The 20,134-nt window shown below is 55.9% G+C and overlaps 2 protein-coding genes across 3 annotated transcripts in view; both read right to left on the bottom strand.

The window, feature by feature from the left end:
* Slc25a34 (solute carrier family 25, member 34) overlaps positions 1–3,074 on the bottom strand; it is an 11,484-nt gene extending 8,410 nt beyond the window's left edge. The window contains exons 1-4 of one of the 2 annotated variants that reach the window (XM_013022295.1): positions 2,599–3,074; positions 1,464–1,529; positions 1,228–1,380; positions 779–913 (exon numbers count right to left, since the gene is read on the bottom strand). In XM_013022295.1, coding sequence (XP_012877749.1) covers positions 779–913; positions 1,228–1,380; positions 1,464–1,529; positions 2,599–3,003 — 759 coding nt within the window. In that variant the 5' untranslated portion in view covers positions 3,004–3,074. The remainder of the gene's footprint in view (positions 1–778; positions 914–1,227; positions 1,381–1,463; positions 1,530–2,598) is intronic. The other variant, XM_013022296.1, reaches the window with a different exon arrangement.
* Positions 3,075–4,603: 1,529 nt separating this feature from the next.
* Positions 4,604–19,715, bottom strand: Plekhm2 (pleckstrin homology domain containing, family M (with RUN domain) member 2). The gene is made up of 16 exons (XM_013022294.1): positions 19,668–19,715; positions 19,095–19,281; positions 16,626–16,685; positions 13,027–13,255; positions 10,540–11,364; positions 9,746–9,815; positions 9,546–9,636; positions 9,264–9,328; positions 8,848–8,936; positions 8,287–8,419; positions 7,862–8,052; positions 7,469–7,534; positions 6,844–7,003; positions 6,366–6,545; positions 6,141–6,257; positions 4,604–5,481 (listed from the first exon to the last, which is right to left on the bottom strand). Exons 1-16 carry the CDS (start codon positions 19,698–19,700, stop codon positions 5,344–5,346), a joined length of 2,634 nt encoding a protein of 877 aa, XP_012877748.1. The 5' UTR covers positions 19,701–19,715; the 3' UTR covers positions 4,604–5,343.
* Positions 19,716–20,134: the final 419 nt, after the last annotated feature.

The raw sequence follows: 20,134 nt of genomic DNA, 5'->3' as shown, positions 1-20,134 counted from the left end.
TTCCTCAGCACCACATAAGCAAAAAGAAAAAAGCCGGAAGTGGTGCTGTAGCTCAAGTGGTAGAGTGCTAACCTTGAGCTGAAGAGCTGAGGGACAGCGCACAGGCCCAGAGTTCAGGCCCCACGACCGGACCCACCCCACCCCCCCCAAAAAAAACAGCCTGAGAAGAAAAGTCTATGAGACTCTTCTGTTAACCAACAAAAAGCTGAATTAGAGGTGTGGCCCAGTGGTAGAGTGCCATCTTTGAGTGAAAAGGCTAATGGACAGTGCCCAGGACTTGAGTTCAGGCCCCAGTATCAGTGTGCACACATGCACACATGCACACACACAATTTTTTTTTTTGCCAGTCCGGGACTTGAACTCAGGGCTTGGGCACTGTCCCTGAGCTTCTTTTGTGCAAGACTAGCACTCTACCACTTGAGCCACAGTGCCACTTCAGGCTTTTTCTGTTTATGTGGTACTGAGGAATCCAACCCAGAGCTTTATACCTGCAGGGCAAGCACTCTACCATTAAGCCACATTCCCAGCTCCACACATAGAAATCTTCATATCAGAATGCTTGAGCCAGGTACCGTGGTTTATGTCTGTAATCCTAGCTGAGCTCAAGCCTGAGTACTGGCAAGGAAAAAAAGCTCCGCACAGATGACTGGGACCTAGGTACTCAGGCAACAGTCTCAATGGGATGCTGCCTACTGGGCATGTGTCCTCATGCCTTTGGCTAGGTGCTTGGGTTGGGGGACCCCCGACTCTCCAGTTCTCCTCCATCACCCCTGCTCACCCTGCCTGCTCCGTCCACGGGCTGATTGTACAGCCGTGTGCTGACCACGTCGAAGGGGGTCATGACGGCCACCACAGCCACGCTGCTGATCATGCCTCCAGCCAGGGCCTCCAGCCAGCTATCCTCCAGGAACCACTGTAGGGGTGGCATAGGCTGCTGACCCCACCTCTGCCCTGTACCCTCCATGTGGCTACCCCCCCCAACACGGAAAGGGCTGGTATGGGTAGCAGATGAGATCCTCTTCCTGTTCCCACCCCTACCCTGCCACCCCAAGATCCTCCACAGCTTCATGGTCACTGCTGATCCCTAACTCTTGCTGGGCTCAAGGGCCAGGCCACAACTTGGTTAGTTGAAGGGCTCTCCTTTGTCAGCTCCCCTGGACTTCCCCGTGTAGGAGGCTGGTGACCTGCTCCCATTTGTGTGGGTGACCAGGCACCCTGGCCTCTTACCTGTTTCTCCTGTACCCAGGCCTTGGCAGAGGCAAAGGTTGCTAGCTGAGCAGCTGAGCCCACCATGACTCGGGGGACGGCCCCACCCACACCTCGCCACAATCCCATCAGGCCCTGCTGTCGCCAGATGGTCTCCAAGGCCCCTAGGACACTCTGTGGGGAGGGGAGGATGCAAATCACTAGCCAGCCCCAGCCCAGCCTGGAGTCCAGCCCCCCGGGACAGCCCCTGGGCTCACCTGGTGCTGGTGCTGGTGCCCCACGACCACTGTGGCCACAGACTGGGCCTGCAGCTGTGTCTTTACCTATGAAAGCAGAGGGCCTGAGGGTCTGGGGTGGAGCTGGGTGGCTGTGTACAGGCCCCTGTCCTGCAGAGAGCAGCCCAAACCCAGAAGCCCCAGCCCCAAACCTGAAGCTTGAGGGCGGTGAGGCTCTGGGTTTGGCCTGGGCTGGCACGTTGCTGGAACTTGGGGCAAGTTCCTCAGCCAACTCTGAGCCTCAATCTAACACTCCTAGAGTGAGAACTGAGTGAGAAGATGACTGTGCTGTACCCTGCCCCCTAATAGGACCTGGGATCCTTGCTTAGAGGCAACTCTGTTTTTTTTGGGGGGGTTGTTTTTTTTGTGGGGGTGAGGCTTGAATGCAGTGCTAGGACCCTGTCCCTTAGCCTTTTTGCTCAAGGCTAACTCTTTACCATTTTGAACCACAGCACCACTTCCAGTTTTCTGGTGGTTAATTCGAGATGAGTCTCAGGGACTTTCCTGCCTGGGCTGGCTTGGAACCTCAATTCTCAGATCTCAACCTCCCAAGTAGCTAGAATGATTAGGCATGAGCCACCAGCACCTGGCTTCAAGCTGTGCTTTTTGTGCAGGTATTGGGGCTCAAACTCCAGACCTTGAGCTCCCACTTGGTTTTGTTCCCCTACCACTTAAACCACAGCTCCACTTTAGGCTTTTTGGTGGTTCATTGGAGATAAGAGTCTCAGACTTTCCCGTCCTCAATCCTCAGATTTCAGCCTTCAGAGCTAGGATTACAGGCTCGAGCCACCAGAGCCCAGCTCAGAGGCTTTTCTTCTGAACATATACTAGACCACAAAGAAGGGAGAAATGTCAATCCAAGATTTCAGCCAGCCAGCCTCTGCCCTCTCCCCAGGCAAGGACCAGAAGGAACCCAGGGGATCTAGGATTAAGGAAAGGTCCTGGTGCCCGGAGCCCAGAGCAGATTACACACCTGAGTCAGAGATTTCCCAGGAAGTAGCCCCACCTGTTCTGGCCCCACCCTGCCCCACCCCATCCAGGATCCCAGAGCGTTAGTGGTTGGAGTGTCTGTGCAGCTGGGTCATGGGGTGGCAGAGAATGGAGACAAAGCACTTACCAGGTAAGCAGGGCTACCCACGAAGGCTCCCAAGGCCCCAGCCACCGCGCCAGCCACCACAGTACCACCTGGCTGCTGGGCGAGGCCGGCCTGGCATGCTAGGCTATAGCAGTAAAAGCGGACGCCGTTCATGAGGCCCTGGTAGAGAAGGCCAGCAGCCAGTCCTTTCTGCAGGCCCCACAGCCCGTCAGCCCGGGCCACAGCCACCACTGAGGCCACAAAACCCCGGTAGAGCCGTGGGTAGGTGCCTTGGGCCTGCAGCTCCCCCTGTAGCTGCAGCCGCGTCTTTACCACCTCCAGGGGGTTGGTGAACACACAGGCCAGGCAGCAGGCTGAGGCACCCAGCACCAGGTCCACAGCTGGAGGCACTGTCTCCACAGACTCCATGCCAGGAGTCAGGGCCATAGGATGGCAGGAATTATACTGCTTGTACCTCCGCAGGGCCACAGGGCTGGAGACGGCAGGGACCAAGGGTCATGTCGAAAGAACAGGGGTCCAGATCAGATAGGCCCTGCCTGGTATGTCTTGGAAATCCACCTGCAGCGCTCTGCTTAGCTTTGTCTGCTGGAGCCCGGACACGCCTCCTCCACCTCTGACCAATCGTAGCTGCTTCTGGCCTGGGCGGGCCTGAACCCTGGGATCTGGGGCAAAGTTCACTTGGGACTGGAAGAAGACTGGGGGTGGGGAATAGGTGTTAATTAGCTGGTTGAGCTCTTTCTTCTTTGGTCTTTTCTCCTTTTAGACATTGTTCTGCTCCAGCTCAGAGCCCTGGGCCCAAGGCAAGTGTCCTGGCAAGGCTGGGCACAGGGTTCACAACAACTCAGCAACTGTCTCATTTGGGCCGCAATTGGTGTGACTGCCCTTCCCAGGCCTCAGCCTTCCAAAAGCTGTGGTTCTATGTTCAGCAACAGCAAAGGAAGAGCAAGGCGCTGGAGCCCTGCAGAGGTATTCTGCTTTTTGCTTTTGCTCTTTTGGTGGTGCTGGGACTGGACACAGGACATTGAGCATGCCAGGTAGGCCCTCGCTACTGAACTACACCCCTCAATCCTAGGAGCATGGGACCGTGCCCAGTCACTTCCTTTCTGAGCTTGAGTCTTCCATTTGTGCCCCCAGAGGGCGGGATCTGTATGGGATCCCAGTGAGTGGGTTCCTGGAACTGCCTACTTTCCCTATTTAGTTCTTGCAAATTTTAGCAAGCACAGCCTATGACTTCCTTCTCTCTCCTTAAGTAGAGCACTTTCAGGTTTTCATTTCCAGGACCCACTTCCTGGCTGCTCTGGCATGTCTAGATTGTCAGGGCTTTGGGACTACCACTCAGTAAGGGCCACTTGAACACAGGTACTGCCACACCCCCACAGTACTAACAGGTGGGCCAGGTACACAACAGGGAGATGCTGGACAGAGGGATGTTGGCATCATAGATTCACTACTCAGAGTGGGGCACAGTTTAAAACTCACTTGCTTGTTTCTGGAATTTCCCATTTCCATATTTTGAACGGCCACTGACCTGAACTATGGAAGGTGATGCTGATTAGGGGCTGCTGATTGGTTGTGTGTGTGTGCGCGCATGTGCACCTGTATTGAGGCTTGGACTTAGGACCTCCTGTTCTCACTCGGCTTTTATTGGAGATAAGAGTCTTGGGCACTTTTATGCCCAGGTTGGCTTTGAACCATGATCCTTAGACCTCAGTTTCCTGAGTAGCTAGGATGAGAGGTGTGAGCCACCAGCTCCTACCACTTTTCCCTTGCTCTTCTGAATACTTCATTCCTGGGTGGGATAGAAGTGGACAAATCAGGGCCTTTGTATGAAGAGGGACTTCCTGGTTCAAGCCAGCCCAGCGCTGTGAATGGGAGCGGATGATAGAGGCCCTGGCGGTGAATCTGTGTGTCTGTTGTGGGAGCACAGAGCAGATGATGGAGGGTTTGGAGACCCCTCATCCCCATCTTGCTCAAAAAGAGCCAGTGACAAATCTTGGCAATATAACATATCTATTTTATTTAAAAAAAAAAACAAACAAACCCCAGACCACCTGCCCCCTGCTCTCAAGGGCTCAGACAAAGCACTCAGGAAGGGCCAGCTCCAGCCAGGTCAGGGACAGTCAGATGTCAGCGTGGCTCTGCTCTCCTCTCCCCACTTCGCTCCTGGGCCCTAGGTAGGCTCCAAAGGATGGAGGAGAGGCAGGGCAGGGCAGGGCCTTGGGCATGCAGGGCCTCTGGGCAGCCTTCCAGAGGCAGGCCGCAACGTGTGGTGGGTTGGTGAGGAGGAAGCATGCAGACACCTAGTGTTCCCGCTTCCCTACACAGCTGGGAGAGTGTTCAAAAACGAACAAGGACGGCCGGGCACTCAGGACCCCCAGGGGGCCCTGAGCCTCTGCCCAGGCTCCTGACCCAGGAGAGGAGGGGGCCCCTGTCCTCCTGCTTCTTTCCCTCTTCCTTAGACGGCATCATTTCCATGGCCAGAACCGAGGCAGGGACCCAGGGTGGTCAGAGCATGTCTGCAGAGCCCACGGGGCTCAGACCTTTGCCCCCAGCAACCGCAAGCTGCGGCCCACCGGACATGATGTCCAGTGGGCACCACTCTGGATCCCTGGGAGTGGAGAGACTCGGTCTCAGGCCACATTGGGGGTGGGTGGGTCTGCCCCCGGGCAAGAGTGGGTGGGCTCCTGAACAGCATGATGACACACAACAGTGTGTCTGCTGGTCAGCTGTGGCCCCTCCCCGCCCTCCTGGATGCCACCTGCCACCTCAGCACCAGGGGTCTCGAGAAGCTCGGCCTCGGCACAGGCTGTCGCTCCGCTGCCACGCGCTATGGATGAGGCTAAGGGCATCCTCGAACTTCTGCTTGCTGGAGGCTTCGTGGATCGCCTTGTGGGGGAGGTCCACCTGTGTTGGGGTGAGTGGGAAACATGAGGGCTCCTAGGGCCAGGAGGTGGGGTCCCGGGCTGCTGGAGGGGTGGAGCAGGAGGGGAAGGCCTCACTCTCAGCCTCAACTAAGAGTGGCCCTGTCCTTTCTCAGTAGTGCCGCTGCGTGGCGTGTCTTGTCCTGTCTTTGCCCTAGGCTTGTGCCCAGATACTGTGATCAGAGGCCCAGGCTCCAGGTGAAAGAGCCCTTCCCTGGCACTCCAGTTAGCTCCAGGCAGAGGAGGGTCCTGCCAGTCTGTATCCCCATCTGAGTGAGTACTATGTACAACCCCCCCGCTTTTTTTTTTTTTTTTTTGCCAGTTGTGGGGCCTGAACTCTGGGCCTGGGCACTGTCCCTCAGCTCTTCAGCTCAAGGCTAGTGCTTTACCACTTGAGCCACAGTGCCACTTCTGGCCTTTTCTGCTATTGTGGTGCTGAAGAATCAAACCCAGGGCCTCATGCATGCAAGGCAAGCACTCTACCGCTGAGTCACCTTCCCAGGCGCCCCTCCTCCCCCTTCTTGGTTGACACTTCCTGGTATCCTTTTCAGCTCTTGTCACAGACTCAGTAGGAGTCAGGGCTTACCCCTGTGTCTGTCCCTGAGCTGCTGGCACCGACCCTTCCCAAGAGGGAGTCAGTACCTGGTAGATGGCCTTCCACCCAGAGCTCAGTGCAGCCAGGAAGCGGTCCAGTTCAGAAGTACAACTCAGGTAGATGACCCAGGGTGGGAGCAGCTGTGGGCCGTCCTGAGAGAACTCCTGGGGAGATGGAGCTGAGGTGAGCAGATGGACACAGCTCTCTGCAGGGCCTGCACCCCTATCTCACCAGCCCCTAGCCCCACCAGCCCCTCCATCCCGCCAGCTCACCAGGACACAGTACTCCTTGCCCGGCTCTGTGGAGACGGCACTGACGTCTGCCAGCCTGGCTGTGCCCAGGGAGCGGAAGAAGCTGGTCTGGCAGTCCTCGTGGCACGTGAAGAGGCGGTCCTCAGTGATCACCAGGCAGCAAGGGACACAGGGGCTGGGTGCAAGCCCCTGAGGGATGACCTAGACATAGGAAGGGGGCAGGAGTGGCAGAGGGCATTTCCCAGGGTGCTGTGTGCCAGCACACTGCCTCCTCTGGGGGTCTGGCTACCTCTGTCCACCTTAGTAGCGTAGGTGGGAAGAGGGTGAGGAGGGAGTGGTCCCCACCACAGGCTGCACCGCACTCCAGGCTGTTCCCCAGTTGCCCTTTACGGGGGCCCCAATCTCCGTCCTCACAGGCATCTCTGTGAGTGATGCCGGCGCCGGGGGCTGGGCGCTGGGGGCGGTGGGCGCTGGGGGCGGTGGGGGCTGAGACACCCACCCCTTTGGACACAGCCTGGCAGAGGTGCTGCATCCAGCCGGCCATCTCAACCTCGCTGTCGGCACTCAGCTCCAGGCAGGGTCGGTCGGCAAGAATGACCTGGAAGGCGTGGGGCCGATCCGTGGTGTTGGATCTCCGGCAGCCACCGCACTGTTCCCCCCTGGGCCAGAGGAGGAGGGTGAAATGGGAGCGAGGAGGCACAGGAGGCAGCGGTGGCCAGTGTGGGAGCCCCGGGGGTGGGCCGGAGACCCGTGGACTCATGGTCTGCTGGCTCTCAGATGGCTTCCGGATGGCCTGAAGCCTGCCCTTTCTGTCAAACACCTTTAACGTCGAGAATCGACAAGCTCCCATTAGATACCCACACCTGAGCAGGGAACAGGTGTGAACTGGCTCCTGTACTCTGTCCAGGGGAGCAACACCTCTTCCTCCGCCCTTCCCCATGATGCCTTGTGGCAGAGCTCCGCAAATCCCAGGGCACCGGTCAGGGCTGGAGGGGTAGAGGAGGAGGGAAAGGAGCAGGTAGAAACCACAGGGGAACAGCCATCCCAGATGGGAGATGAAAGCTGGTGACCAGGCAGGCATCTGGCCCCAAGCCCCGCCCAGCACGCCATGGGGGGTCACTCACCCCATGTTCACGGAGAGCAGGGGGATGACATCCGTGCGATCAGGGTACTGGTAGAGGATCCCATTGCTGTGGGGTGCAGCACAGCGGGTGAGATCCAGCCAAGGAACTGGAGGCCAGATCCCAGGGGTGCCCCAGAAGGAAAGCAAGCCAAGGAAGGGCTGAGAGGGACAGCTGGGAATGCTGGCCCTCAGTAGACCTGGGACACCAGGTCCAGCAGCCCAGGTCTTCATCTGAGTACCTGAGGATGTCTGGGCCCAAAGGAACCCCTCCATCCTGGGTGTGTACCCCAATGCCCTGTGGAGAAGGGAAAGCCTCCCTTGGGCCTTTCTTGTGACCAGCCAGAGTTCCCTGACTGCCAACCCCCGCTCCACTTGGGGCTGTGGGGGCTCCCACCTGAGTACCACAAAGCAAGTCTTCCAGTACTCCTTGCCCAGGTAGGAGGTGCCCGCCTTGTAGTGCAGCATGCCCTCTTTGGTGATGGCGCCCTCTGGGGGTGAGCAGTGGCAGGGCATGGGGCCCAGGCACTCATCCATGGGGTCCTCCCAGTGCACGAGCCCGTAGAAGTGCACAGTCACTGCGGAGGCCTGGCGATGGGGACAGCAGGTGAAGCAGGTGAGGCTTGGCCAGGCAGGCGCTGGGTCAGGACTCGGCAACCCCCCAGCCCCGCTCCAGGCACGGGTGTTCAGCCTGGGACACAGCCGGGAGGCAGGGGGACAGGCCCAGGCTAGACGCCTTGTGCTTCACCCAGCCATCAACCACGGCTGACCACCCCAGCTCTTCAGACTGCTTCCCAGCTGCCTCCTCCGCTGCCTGCCCACCTCACACTTGGATTCCTGGGCCACAAATTTAGCCAGTGCCAGCTTTTCCATGGTGGCATCAGTCAGGATGCTGGGGTAGGGTGGTTCCCGGCAGCCTTTGATCATGGCCGACTTCAGAGAAGCCAAGAAGAACCTGTGCCAGGGATGGGGGTTGCTGTCAGAGGCCTGAGGATAAGCCCTGTGCCCCGGGAGATGGGGCGCAGAGCCTGGGGGAGGGGCGTAGCTGGAGATGGCGCTCAGTGCTCAGATGGTATAGGTAATGGTCAGTGGGATCCCATGGACACATGATGCTGTGATCTCGCACAGCATCTGAGGTAGTGCCTGGCACAGCAGGCCCCGTGTGCCCTCACGCCGTTCCTTCCTCTCTGTAGGTCAGCAGGGGCTTAGGTCACTGAGACAAATGTGAGTCAGTCCATGGGTGACTGTCCCCTCCCCAGCATCTCTGGCCGGACTGCTGACTCTAGAGAGATGTGTGCTGTCCACTGCGGGTCTCCCATTTTACACCTTCCACCCCCAGCCCCACCAAAGCGGATGCTGCTGAGGGGCGAGACTGACACTCACTCAGCCAGGGCCACATCAGCTGTGTCCAGCAGAAACTGCTTCCTGCGGTTGGTGCACACCAGCCTCACCGTCTGCTGGTCGAGACCGACCTGGAGGAAACCATACAGGGCTTGGCCACTGCTTGGCAGAAGGGGCGTCATGGCCAGACCGAATGCTGGCTAGGACCAGGGAGGTTGGAGAGCACACCATGGGGTGAGGTCCCCCGAGGCCTGGGGCCCAGCATGAGGTAGGGGTGGGTGGTTGGAAATCTGGTGCAAGGAGAGGCAATCTCACACTTGGCTCTTGCACCCAGCACACGTCCAGGAACTGAATCCTGTGGATACCCAGCCCTGGGATGTGCCTTGCTCTGTAGCAAGGGGGTGGGTGGTACCCCTGTACCTACAGCGGGTACCCCTAACTGCGGAGCCCGCACTCACCGACACATAGTCAAGTTCATTGTAAGAAACGGCCTCTTCCACCAGGTATGGCTTCTCTGTGGCCCCTGAGAGAGGAGACCCCAATGCCTATTACCTTGCTGGCTTCCCTCCCCGGCCCCATTTTCTAAGCAGAGAGGACCTATTTTGTCCTGTAATCAGATGACAGGGTGGCAGCATGACAGAAAATACCCACAGGAGCCAGGTCCCCAGGCTCAGCTAGCAGGGGAGAGGGGGGATGGGACTCTCAACCTCAACCTGCTCTTGGCCTGGGGTGGCAGGCACCTTTCCGAAGCAGGTAGACGTAGCAGTCTGTGAGCAACACGTACAGCAGCTGCAGGTTGCCCTCCATGTGGCCCGTGCTCATCCGGATCATCTGAGAGCCCAAAGCAAGCAGAAGTCAGGCCTGGCATGCCCCGCTGCGCAAGGCTGGGCCCACCCTGCCTGGCCTTGCCGTGTCTCTTGCAGGAGTTCCTGGCACTCACTTTGTACAGTTGCTCTTCATTTTCTCGAAACACATGGATCATCAGCAGGAGTAAGTGATTGTTGTCAACTCTGTGAGAGGGACAGGCATGGGAGGATAGGAGATCAGGCTGGGCTGGGGCCACATGTCTTTCCACCTCCCCCTCCAAGCCAGGTCATCCGCCAGCTGTGCCTCATTGCTGGGAGGTCAGAGGGCCCAGTCTTCTGCTTCAAGAACTCGTGAGCCGAGGCCAGTAACCCATGCCTATAATCCTAGCTACTCAGGAGGCTGAGATCTGAGGATCGCCGTTCAAAGCCAGTGCAAGCAGGCAAGTCTCTGAGACTCATCTCTAATTAAGCACCAGAAAACCAGAAGTGGTGCTGGGGCTCAAGTGGTAGAGCGTTTGCCTTGAGCTGAAGAGGCTCAGGGACAGCACCCGCCCAGGCCCAGAGTTCAAGCCCCACAACCGACAAAACAAACAAACAAACAGGGCTAGGAAGGTGTCTCAGTGGTAGAGTGCTTGCCTCGCATGCATGAGGCCCTGGGTTCGATTCCTCAGCTTCACATAAAGAGAAAAAGCTGGAAGTGGCGCTGTGGCTCAAGTGGCAGAGCGCTAGCTTTGAGCTGAAGAGCTGAGGGACAGCGCCCAGGCCCAGAGTTCAAACCCCACAACCAACAGAAAAACATAAAACTAAACTAAAGAACAGTACCCAGGCTCTGAATTCAAGTCCCAGCATCACACACACACACACACACACACACACACACTCACACACAGAGCCTAGCTTGGTGCCAGTGGCAGAGGACAGTATTCACCTGAACTCTGAGGAATGCATCATCTCAGAAGGGCTCCCTTGGCCCTCGTCCACCCCAGAGTCCTCAGCGCTGCTCAGACACGGGCTGGGCTGGTCTCGCTTGAGCTGGCAAAGAGCCTCTTGGGTCCCTGACACTGGCTGGAGCACAGGCTCCTCGCTGGTCAGGGGTGACTGGGTGTCCAGTTCCTGGGGTTCTGGCTGAGCTTCCGTTTGTGCCTGTCCCTCTGTTCCTCCTCCTCCTCCTCCTTCTTCTTGGCTAGCAATCGCAGGGCTACCAGGAACATGCAGCGGTTGGCCAGGCCCTGCAGTGTCATGGTCGCTGCCACCTGATGTAACAGCACTTGGACTCTCGACGGTAAAGCGGTAGAAGTCCATGGGGGCTGGAAGCCCCTCACTAAGGTCGCCAAATGCTGCCTTCTCCGGGGCCTCCCCGGGAGAGCGGGTCCGAAAGGACTGGTCTGGGAGCTCTGCGTAGGAGCGCCAGGTGCTGGGGTCCAGCTGGCCGTGGAGCTGGTCAATGACCTTGCTCAGGGGCTGTCCCAGGCGCTCCATGGAGGTGTCCTTCATCTCGGGGATGAGCAAGTCCATGTGGCCGAGCTCTGAGTGTTCATTGCTCTCGGCCGTGCTGCTAGGCCCCACTCCCTCCTCCTGCGGGGAGGTCAGGGTGGTGTCTGGGGAGTCCCGGCCAAGGCCTGGGCTGCTGACAAGGCTGTCACTGTCCCCATGCCTGGCACACTTCTGCTGGCTGGAGGCTGGGTGTAGTGGACTTGCTTCTTCATCTGACCTGGGCTTCTTCTTCTTGCCAGCTTTCTTCTTCTTGGTAACCCTGAGATGGCAGTGACAGAAGGGGCGCTAACACCCAAGATCCCAGGACAAGGGGGATCAGGCTGGCTGAGAACGCACAGGTCCTGGGAACGTCCCTGTGCTGGCAGAGGTGGGGGGCATGGGCTGAGGCAATAGCCACAGGTCCTAATCACATCCCACTAATTCCAGCTGATAAAACTCAGCTACAGCTGGGTGCCGGGGGCTCACACCTGTAATCCTTAGCTACTCAGAAGGCTGAGATATGAAGACCATAGTTCAAAGCCAGCCTGAGCAGGAAAGTCTGTGAGACTCTTACCTCCTATTAACTGTGGAAAAAAAGTTGGAAGTGGTGCTGTGGCTCAAGTGGTAGTGTTAGCCTTGAACAACAGAGCTCAGGGACAGCGCCCAGACCCTGAGTTCAATCCCCAGGACTGGCACCAAAGCAACTCAGAAGCTGGGCATGGTGATACGCACTATCTAAGCACTTGGGTGGCTAAGGTGAGAAGATCATGAGTTCAAGTCCAGCCTGGGCTAAGTAGTGAGATCCTGTCTCAAAAACAAAAACCTGAGCTGTCTGTCGAGGAAACAAAAGCAGGCCACCATGGTTGATTGACCAACAACCAGCTCTGTGCAGCCCTCCTCTCAGGGTACTGAGTCTAATGGGAAAATACACAGAAATGCACTCCAAGTTTTGGGGCTCTAAGTCCTGTCCCTACTCTCGGGTTCCAGGTTGACTAGATGAGGAACCATTAGAACCATTTTATTCTTTAACCGGGGTCCGGACCTGGGGAGCTGGGCACCTGCCCAGGGCCAGCAAATATGATAGGGCACACAGGCTTCTCCTGTCAGCTGGTGTGGACAGTTCCAAAAGCAGGGTCAAGGAGCTGAGGAGACTCTAGCCAAAATCCACAACTGTCATTCACCTGCTCCCACCCATCTGTGTCCTGTGCTGAGCTAGACCTGGCGCCAATCTCAGAAATTGTGCACTGACATCCAAGAACTCCCGAGGGAAGATTCTGGGCAGAGAGAGTTTTCTGCTCTTGGGTGGACCACACAAAATGGCCCCTGGGCCAGAAACAGCTACTGCCTGTCCACCTGCCCCCCAACAGGGATGGCGCCCTCATAAAAATCAACCTGAGGCTGGGCGCTGGTGGCTCATGCCTGTAATCCTAGCTACTCAGGAGGCTGAAATCTGAAGATCCCGGTTCAAAGGCAGCCCGGGCAGGAAAGTCCGTGAAACTCTTATCTCCAATAAACCACCAGAAAACCACAAGTGGCGCTGTGGCTCGAGTGGTAGAGGGCTCGCCTTGAGCTGAAGAGCTGAGGGACAGTGCTCAGGCTGAGTTCAAGCCCCATGCCTGACCAAAAAAAAAAAAAAAAAAATCAACCCGAGCCATTCCCTGCTTTGCCATGTCTGTGTGAGGCACAAGAGAACATGGGTCCTTCTGGAAGAAGGTTCTCAAGGAACTGGCCATGTGGCACCCAATGGCACCGGCTCACAGAGGACCAGCACTCCCTGCTGGCCTGGATCAGAGAACTGTCTCAGGGCCGAGACAGGCGACTCCTTACTCTCCTCTCCCCAAAGAGCTCCACTGCCCTCTGGGCAGGCCTGATCTACCCTGGACTACACCACCAGGCCAGCAGAGATGGGCGGATACCATCCTTCCACCCTCTCCCGGCTGACCTGATGACCTCCAGCTCCGTGCAGGCGTCCAGCAGGTCCAGGGCCGGGGCCTCCCCCTGTTCCTGGCAGACGGTGTGTACGGGAGTGGTGTCTGGGGAGGACACAGTCTCCGCCTGTTCCTCGTTGAAGGGGTTGTGGCGCTGGGTGGGGCTCTTGGTGGAGGCCTTACTGCTGGCCACGTCTGAGGCGGTGGAGCGGGGCCCACTGACGGTGTCCGTCACGTCGCCATCTGGAAGGACAGGGAGGAAGGACATGGCCAGTCAATCGCCGTCTGGGCCCTAGAAGATGCCTTGTTTCGGGGGAGGCAGGGGAGCTCCTCCCCAGGAAGCCTGACCAGGGCGGCCCTGCTTCCAGAGCCGAAGATGGAACACAACAGGATAGATCTGTGCTTTAGGAGCCTGGTCCTGGGTTATCTTCAACTGCACAGTTTGGCCAAGTTCATGCTGCGGGATCCAGGGTGGATCCTTCCGCCTCCGCCTCCACCCCCAGGTAAGGTGAGCTTGGGATCTGGGAGACCCCAAGAATAGTTAGGCTCTAGGCTATCCCTAGAGCCCGTCAGATGGCAGACCCCAGCAGCCCCTCAGCCCCACTCCCTGGGCCTTTGGAGGGCCCCTGAGCACAGGGAACATGAAGTGAAAAGAACAGAGGAAATGGGGAGCAGAGACTGAGGCAAGGGCCAGGAGGAGGGGAGAACAGGGCCAGCGGAAGGACTCAGCACAGAGTAGGCACCAGGAGAGGCAGACGGGGCCACGAGGGTGAGCTGAGAGAAGAGGGGTGTGAGGGCTGCCCTCACAAACCCCTGTGGCCCCTCTCCCCACAGCCCTCACAAGTCCTAAAGAGGCAGGATCAGGAGCGCCTGTAAGAGTGGTGTTCAAACTGGATTTCATTCTTTTCTTTTTTTTGCTGTCTCTGAGCTCCTTTTGCTCAAGGCTAGTATTCTACCACTTGAGCCACAGCGCTGCTTCTGAGAATTGGATTTCTTAAGCCGGGCTTGTGGGTCACAAGTGCACCCATGGCTCTCCCTGGCAAGAGCTGGGGGCTGATGCTGCCCTTCCAGAGAGGGGCTGGTCTCCCTGGCCCCCCTCACCCTTCCTCCATCCCAGATCACTGGAAGCTTCCAGACAAGGAACACCAGTGACAAGCACATGATCACTGACTGGTAGATGGCCTGGGGACAGGCTGCTTGTGCTCCATTTGCCCTATATGCCCATTATTTGCTGCCCAGTCCCTTGCAAGGGCCCAACCTGCTGTCAACTTCTCGGTGGGCCTGGAAACCACTGGCAGCTGCCAGCTGGTGCAGCATACCACTCATTAAAAAAGTTACTTCTGCTAGAAGGCGCTAAGGGGCGGGGCTAAAAGTAATCAGGTAATTACAGCCCTGCCAGGAAAATACAAGTGACCTATGAGGTCCTTCCTATTTATTAGGACTTGGGCCTAGTTCTCAGGGGCAGTAAACCATGCCCTTCGGCTCCACGGAGTGCGGCCTGTAGGAGCGTCATGGAAGCTCACTTCATGGGAGGGGTCCTGAGGCAGCGCGTAGACCCAGGGGTGGGGGTATTGAGGTGGTGATGGCTACAGTTCTTCAGAGGAGCCAAAAGACCATGGTAGGGCCCTCCTCCTCCACCAGGATCCCAGTCTAGAGCTGCCCCAAGTCCTGCTTTTTTTCAGAGCCAGGATAAGATAAGGCAGCCCCAGCTGAGTTTGGCTGAATTTGGCTGGTATTGAAGAACTCAGGAAAGCAGGAGATTGTGGCCGAGAAAATGCTCCCCCTGCTCAGGGGCCCAGTCTAAGCAAGCATTGCAATGTGGCTGTTAGTTCTGAGGCTGCGAGGAGGCCAGGCCCCGCCCTCCAGGCTCATCAAGGAGGGTTAGTAGTTAGAATCACAGGGAGAACCCACGTCCACCGTGTGTGCAGCAGGAGGCCCAAGGGTAAGTGATGTCATGATGGAATTCTGGGCTTCAAGCGAATGGAGCTGAGACAAGGAGCCCCGCCACGCTGCTCTCTTGGGCAGCTGGCACAACCTGCCTCCCCCAGTGCTCTATCTTATTTCTCTCAGAGTTAGGGACTTTCATAGTCTCATTACTTGGGAAAGATGGTCTGTCACTCACTGCTCAGAGATCATGCCCTAATAATGCAAGGACCCTCTGCTCCTTGGCTCAGGACAACCCCTCTGAGGCTGGAAGGGGGTCCCCAGTCGGGAGCTAGTACTGGGGCTGGAACTCAGGGCCTGGGCGCTATTCTTTAGCTTTTTCCATTTAAAGATGGCACTCTACCAATTGAACTACACTTCCACTCCTGGCTTTTTGGTGGTTAATTGAAGATAAAGAGTCTTATGGATTTTCCTGCCAGGGCTGGCTTTAAACTGTGATCCACAGACCTCAGCCTCCTGAGTAGCTAGGTGAGTAGCTAGAATTATAGGTATGAACCACCAGTGCCTGGTGATAGCTTTTTTTTTTGGTGCCTGTCCTGGGCTTAAACTTGGACCTGGGCATTATCTCTGAGCTTGTGTGCTCAAGGCTAGCATTCTACCATTTAAGCCACAGATCTACTTCCCAGGGTTTTTTGTTTTTTGTTAATTGAAGTTAAGAGTCTTCTGAACTTTCTTGCACTGGCTGACTTCGAACCATAGTACTCAGTTCTCAGTCTCCTGAATTCCTAAGATTACAGGCCTGAGCCATGGGCACCTGGCTGACAGAAGCTTTTTAAGGAGTCTGGAATATCCCCAGATATTTTTTTGTTTTGTCAGTCATGGGGCTTGAACTCAGGGCCTGGGCGCTGTCCCTCAGCTCTTCAGCTCAAGGCTAAAGCTCTGCCACTTGAGCCATAGCGCCACTTCTGGTTTTTGAGTAGTTAATTAGAGATAAGAGTCTCACAGGGACTTTCCTGCCCAGGCTGTCTTTGAACCATGATCCTCAGGTCTCAGCCTCCTGAGTAGGTAGGATTACAGGCGTGAGCCACCAGCACCTGGCTTTAAAACCAGATTTGCCTTATCAAAACCTCAGCATCTGCTTTGACTGGGCATAGCAATCTGGTGAACTGCTTCATATAAGTTTATAGCAACAGAGAAATGCCCCAGGCATGGCCACTGCCTAAAGACAGGGTGGAAATGTGACAGATATTTATTTTAATTTGCTATAAAACTTCAAAAAAGAGAATCTCCTTATAGGGCCTTTCACCTTTCCAGTGCAGCCCCCTGATGCAGATCTGGATCTCTCAGTAACACCTGAGAGGAACACCTTTCTCCTAGGTGCTTGTCTGGCTGAGCCTGTGGAGCTTACAGCCTTCAGGTTTGGACCATCACTTTTCTAGAACAAGCTCCCTGTACCTCTGGTGTGGGGTTAGCAGGCATTGGGATCAGGAAGGGAGCTCTGGTGGCCCCGAACACAGTCGCTTTGTGAGCCCTGCACAAAGGCAGCAGCGCTGCCCTGGGAAGGGGGCTGCCTACAGCGCAAGGCCTTGCTGCAGAATTCCATCTGTGAGAACACCAGACCGTGGACGTGATTATAAATAATAAGGAGGAGCTGATTTTGAGACATGCAGCGAGCTTGGCATGGGCATGATGCGGAACAGGAAGAGGGAGACAGCGGATTCTATCCCACCTTCCCAGTCTGTGCTGGGGACAGACGGCACCGCTGGAAACACATCTCCAAAATCATAATCTACAAAACGAGGGACAAAACTGAGGATTAGAAACACGGGCAGTGGAAGGAGGGTGGGGCAACGGTGGGAGATCGGGGAGGAAAGCAGATAAGGAAAAGAGCTTTCTTTTTTTTTTTTTTTTTTTGCCAGTTTTGGGACATGAACTCAGGGCCTGGGCACTGTCCCTGAGCTTCATTTGCTCAAGGCTAGCACTGTACCACTTGAGCCACAGCGTCACTTCAAGCTTTTTCTGTGTATGTGGTACTGAGGAATGGAACCCAGGGCTTCATGCATGCTAGGCAAGCACATTACCACTAGGCCACATTCCCACCTGAAAAGAGCTTCCTATATGTCCTATGTCAATGTCACAGGAAACGACAGAGTGCTTAGCTGCTTGGCTGGACGCTGCCCAGGGCTCCTGACCAGCTGGAAAGCCTCTGGAGGCCAGGCCTCTCTAAATCCAGCACTTGGTCAGTAGAGGAAAGCCTGGGCTCTGCTCCCCAACACACCTGACCTCCATTTCTTCTGTGCCTCGTAAGCTATGCAGTCCTGCTCTCGCCTCTGAGCTGCTGAGACTAGTGGACCTGGTGTCTGCACTCTCTGGCAGCCGATGGGCCAGCCTAAGAGGCTGAGGTATCTGGTTGTACAATGAGCAATGTCATTCTGTGGACAGCAAGTCTGAAGTGAATCCCCCTGGCTTTGGGTCATATGACTCATGGCACAAGCAGAAGGGAAGAGGTAAGAGGTAAGGTCTCGATGCTAGGCCTTTCCATGGAGCCCAGAGGCTGAAGATCTGTTCACATCCTCTGATGGAGGTGAGCTCAAGGGACTGAGCAGATGGATAGCTCTCAGGGCATGAAGTGGGGCTGTGGCCATCTTTATGTACACCATAGTTTGGGAGAAAACAGGATGTTGTATAAGCTTCTCTGTGGTGTGTGTGTGTGTGTGCGCGCGCGTGCGTGCATGGGTGCGTGTGTGTGTGTGTGTGTGTGTTGCTACTGAGGCTTGAACTCAGGGCCTCAGGCTCTTGCTTAACTTTCCTGCTCAAGGCTAACAGTCTACCACTTGAGCCACACCTCCACTTCTCCGGATTTCTTCTGATAGTTAATTGGAGTTAAGAGTCTCTCAGACTTGTCTGCCCTGTCTGGCTTCATATTGCAATCCTCAGATTTCAGCCTCCTGTGTAGCTGGGGTGACAGGTGTGAGCCTCTTGCCCCACCACTCTAGCACATTTTTTTTTTTAATTTGGTCAGTTGTGGGGCTTGAACTCTGGGCCTGGGCACTGTCCGTGCACTCTTTAGCTCAAGGCAAGCACTCTACCCCTTGAGCAACAACGCCACTTCCAGTTTTCTAGTGCTTTATTGGAGATAAGAGTTTCATGGACTTTCCTACCTGGGCTGGCTTTGAACTGCGATCCTCAGATCTCAGCCTCCTGAGTAGCTGGGATTACAGGCCTGAGCCACCGGCGCCAGGCTTTTCCATTTTTTTTTTTTAACAGTACTGGGCTTTGAACTCAGTGTCTTGTGCTATACTACTTGAGCCATGCTATGCTGCCAGCCCTTGGTGTTCTAATAAATTGCTAGACAGAGCATCTCTCATGTAAAAAATTGCTTGTCTGGCAAGCCTGAAGCCCTGAGTTCAAAGCCCAGTACCGGAGGGGAAAAAAAAGCTGGAATGAGACAACAGAATGACCTACAGTCTTCCTGGTCTCCGTGGTACTAGGTCAGCTGTCCTGAGGAACCAGCTTGGGTGGAGGACTTGACCCTCTCCATGTCTACTTTCGGGACTTGCTCAGCCTCCTTCCTCCCTCTCAGAACCTCGGGTAGGAAGTGCTCCCCAAAGCAGGTAACAGTCCCTCGATGTCAGGCAAGTTTCCAGGGCACGCTGCTGCTAACCCTGACTCCTCTAGACAACAGTCCCTGGACCTGTTTCCAGAAACGTACTCAACATTCAGAAATTCCTGCTTTCAGGCTTCTTGTGCCTGAAAATCCCTCCCTTTGTTTTAAATGCCAGTCCTGGGGCTTGACTCAGGACTTGGTGCTATTGCTGAGCTTTTTTTGCTCAAGACTAGCATTCTACCTATGAGCCATATCTCTACTTCTAGCTTTCTTGGGAGTAGTTAATTAGGGATAAGAGTCTCTCAGACTTTCCTGCCTGGGCTAGCTTCACACCACAAACCTCAGATCTCAGCCTTCACCTGAGTAGCTAGGATTATAGGTGTGAGCCAGCGGTCCCCAGCTGGAAACCTCTTCAGCCACCATAAGGTCTATGGAAATAAAGGGCTGGGATGGCCAGCTCTGTTCAGCAGCACATCCCCACCTCCAGACCAAAATGAGTCCAGAAGTCACCCAGCATGGCTGGCCAGGGCTCCGGAGCTCCTGGGTCTGTTTGAGGCTGAGCCTCGGCTCCTTTCTGCCCTGGGCACTTACCCTCACTAGATGGGGCGATGGCGCTGTCGTCCCATTCTAGGTTGGTGGAAGTGACAGAGTTGAAGGAGTTGAGGGAGAGGCTGTCTGAGCCGTGGACTGAGCTGGGAAGGCGCTCTTCGAAGTCCAGTAGGTACTGAGGTTTATAGTAATCAGGCATGTAGGGGGCCAGGTCTAAGTAGGGGGCATCCTGGGGAGAGAGTGCGAGAAGGCCATGGGGTGGGAGGCCTTGGGTGAGCAGGAAGCAGGGTCCTCTCTGGGAGAGGATGTAGAGGAAGGGGAATGTTTGTGGCTCCTAACAACCACAGGCTCTGGGCTGACAGATATAAGAACCATGGCCGCACACTTGCCTGGCCTGCTCCAGGCCCTGGCCTCCATCCCAGGACCCCAAGACATAGAAAAAGAAGGCTGTCAGAACCCAAGGACACTCTCAGTTATGATTTGTGGCTCACTTTCCTTATGATAGTTGTCATTTTTTTCAGTTCCCACCTTGGCAAGTTTTCTAGCCTGTGCTGTGGGGTGGGGGACCAGGGACCAAGAAGCAGGAAGGGACTGGGTTACGGTGCGCGGCCTCACCTGTCCTCGGGAGCCTGGGTACTCATGAGGCATTGGAGGTGCTCCGAGCTGCCTTTAGGTTATCATGTCCTAAGTCTGAGGTTTTGTGGTTTTGGTTACTCAGAGTCCAACAGTAAATGGAAACTTCCAGAAATAAAACACTTTTGTGGTGTTTTGTTTTGTTTTGTTTTTGGTGCTGGTCCTGGGGCTTGATCTCAGGGCTTAGGCACTGTCCTTTGGCTTTTTCACTCAAGTCTGATGCTCTACCACTTGAGCCAGAGTTCTACTGTCATCTGCCTTTTTGGTGGCTCAATTCACATTTTAAATAACGTATATTATAGCTATGGTTTTTTTTTTTTTTTTGTCGATCGTGGGGCTTGAACTCTGGGCCTGAGCGCTGTCCTTCAGCTCTTCAGCTCAAGGCGAGCGCTCTACCACTTGAGCTACAGCGCCACTTCCGGTTTTCTGGTGGTTTATTGGAGATAGGA

Source organism: Dipodomys ordii, unplaced genomic scaffold, assembly GCF_000151885.1.
Source record: "Dipodomys ordii isolate 6190 unplaced genomic scaffold, Dord_2.0 Scaffold61, whole genome shotgun sequence".
In the NCBI taxonomy this organism is placed as follows: domain Eukaryota; kingdom Metazoa; phylum Chordata; class Mammalia; order Rodentia; family Heteromyidae; genus Dipodomys; species Dipodomys ordii.
This window is presented reverse-complemented; position numbering and strand designations above follow the sequence as displayed.

Bases quoted from the DNA above. Each gene is read 5' to 3' on its own strand.
- Plekhm2 (XM_013022294.1), bottom strand. From the start codon at position 19,700: ATGCCTCATGAGTACCCAGGCTCCCGAGGACAG. The intron at 7,535-7,861 runs GTGGGAGCCCCC...TGCACCCCACAG, and splicing joins ACTTGCTTTGTGGTACTCAG to CAATGGGATCCTCTACCAGT. The intron at 5,482-6,140 runs GTACTGACTCCC...ACCCCAACACAG, and splicing joins GGTGGAAGGCCATCTACCAG to GTGGACCTCCCCCACAAGGC.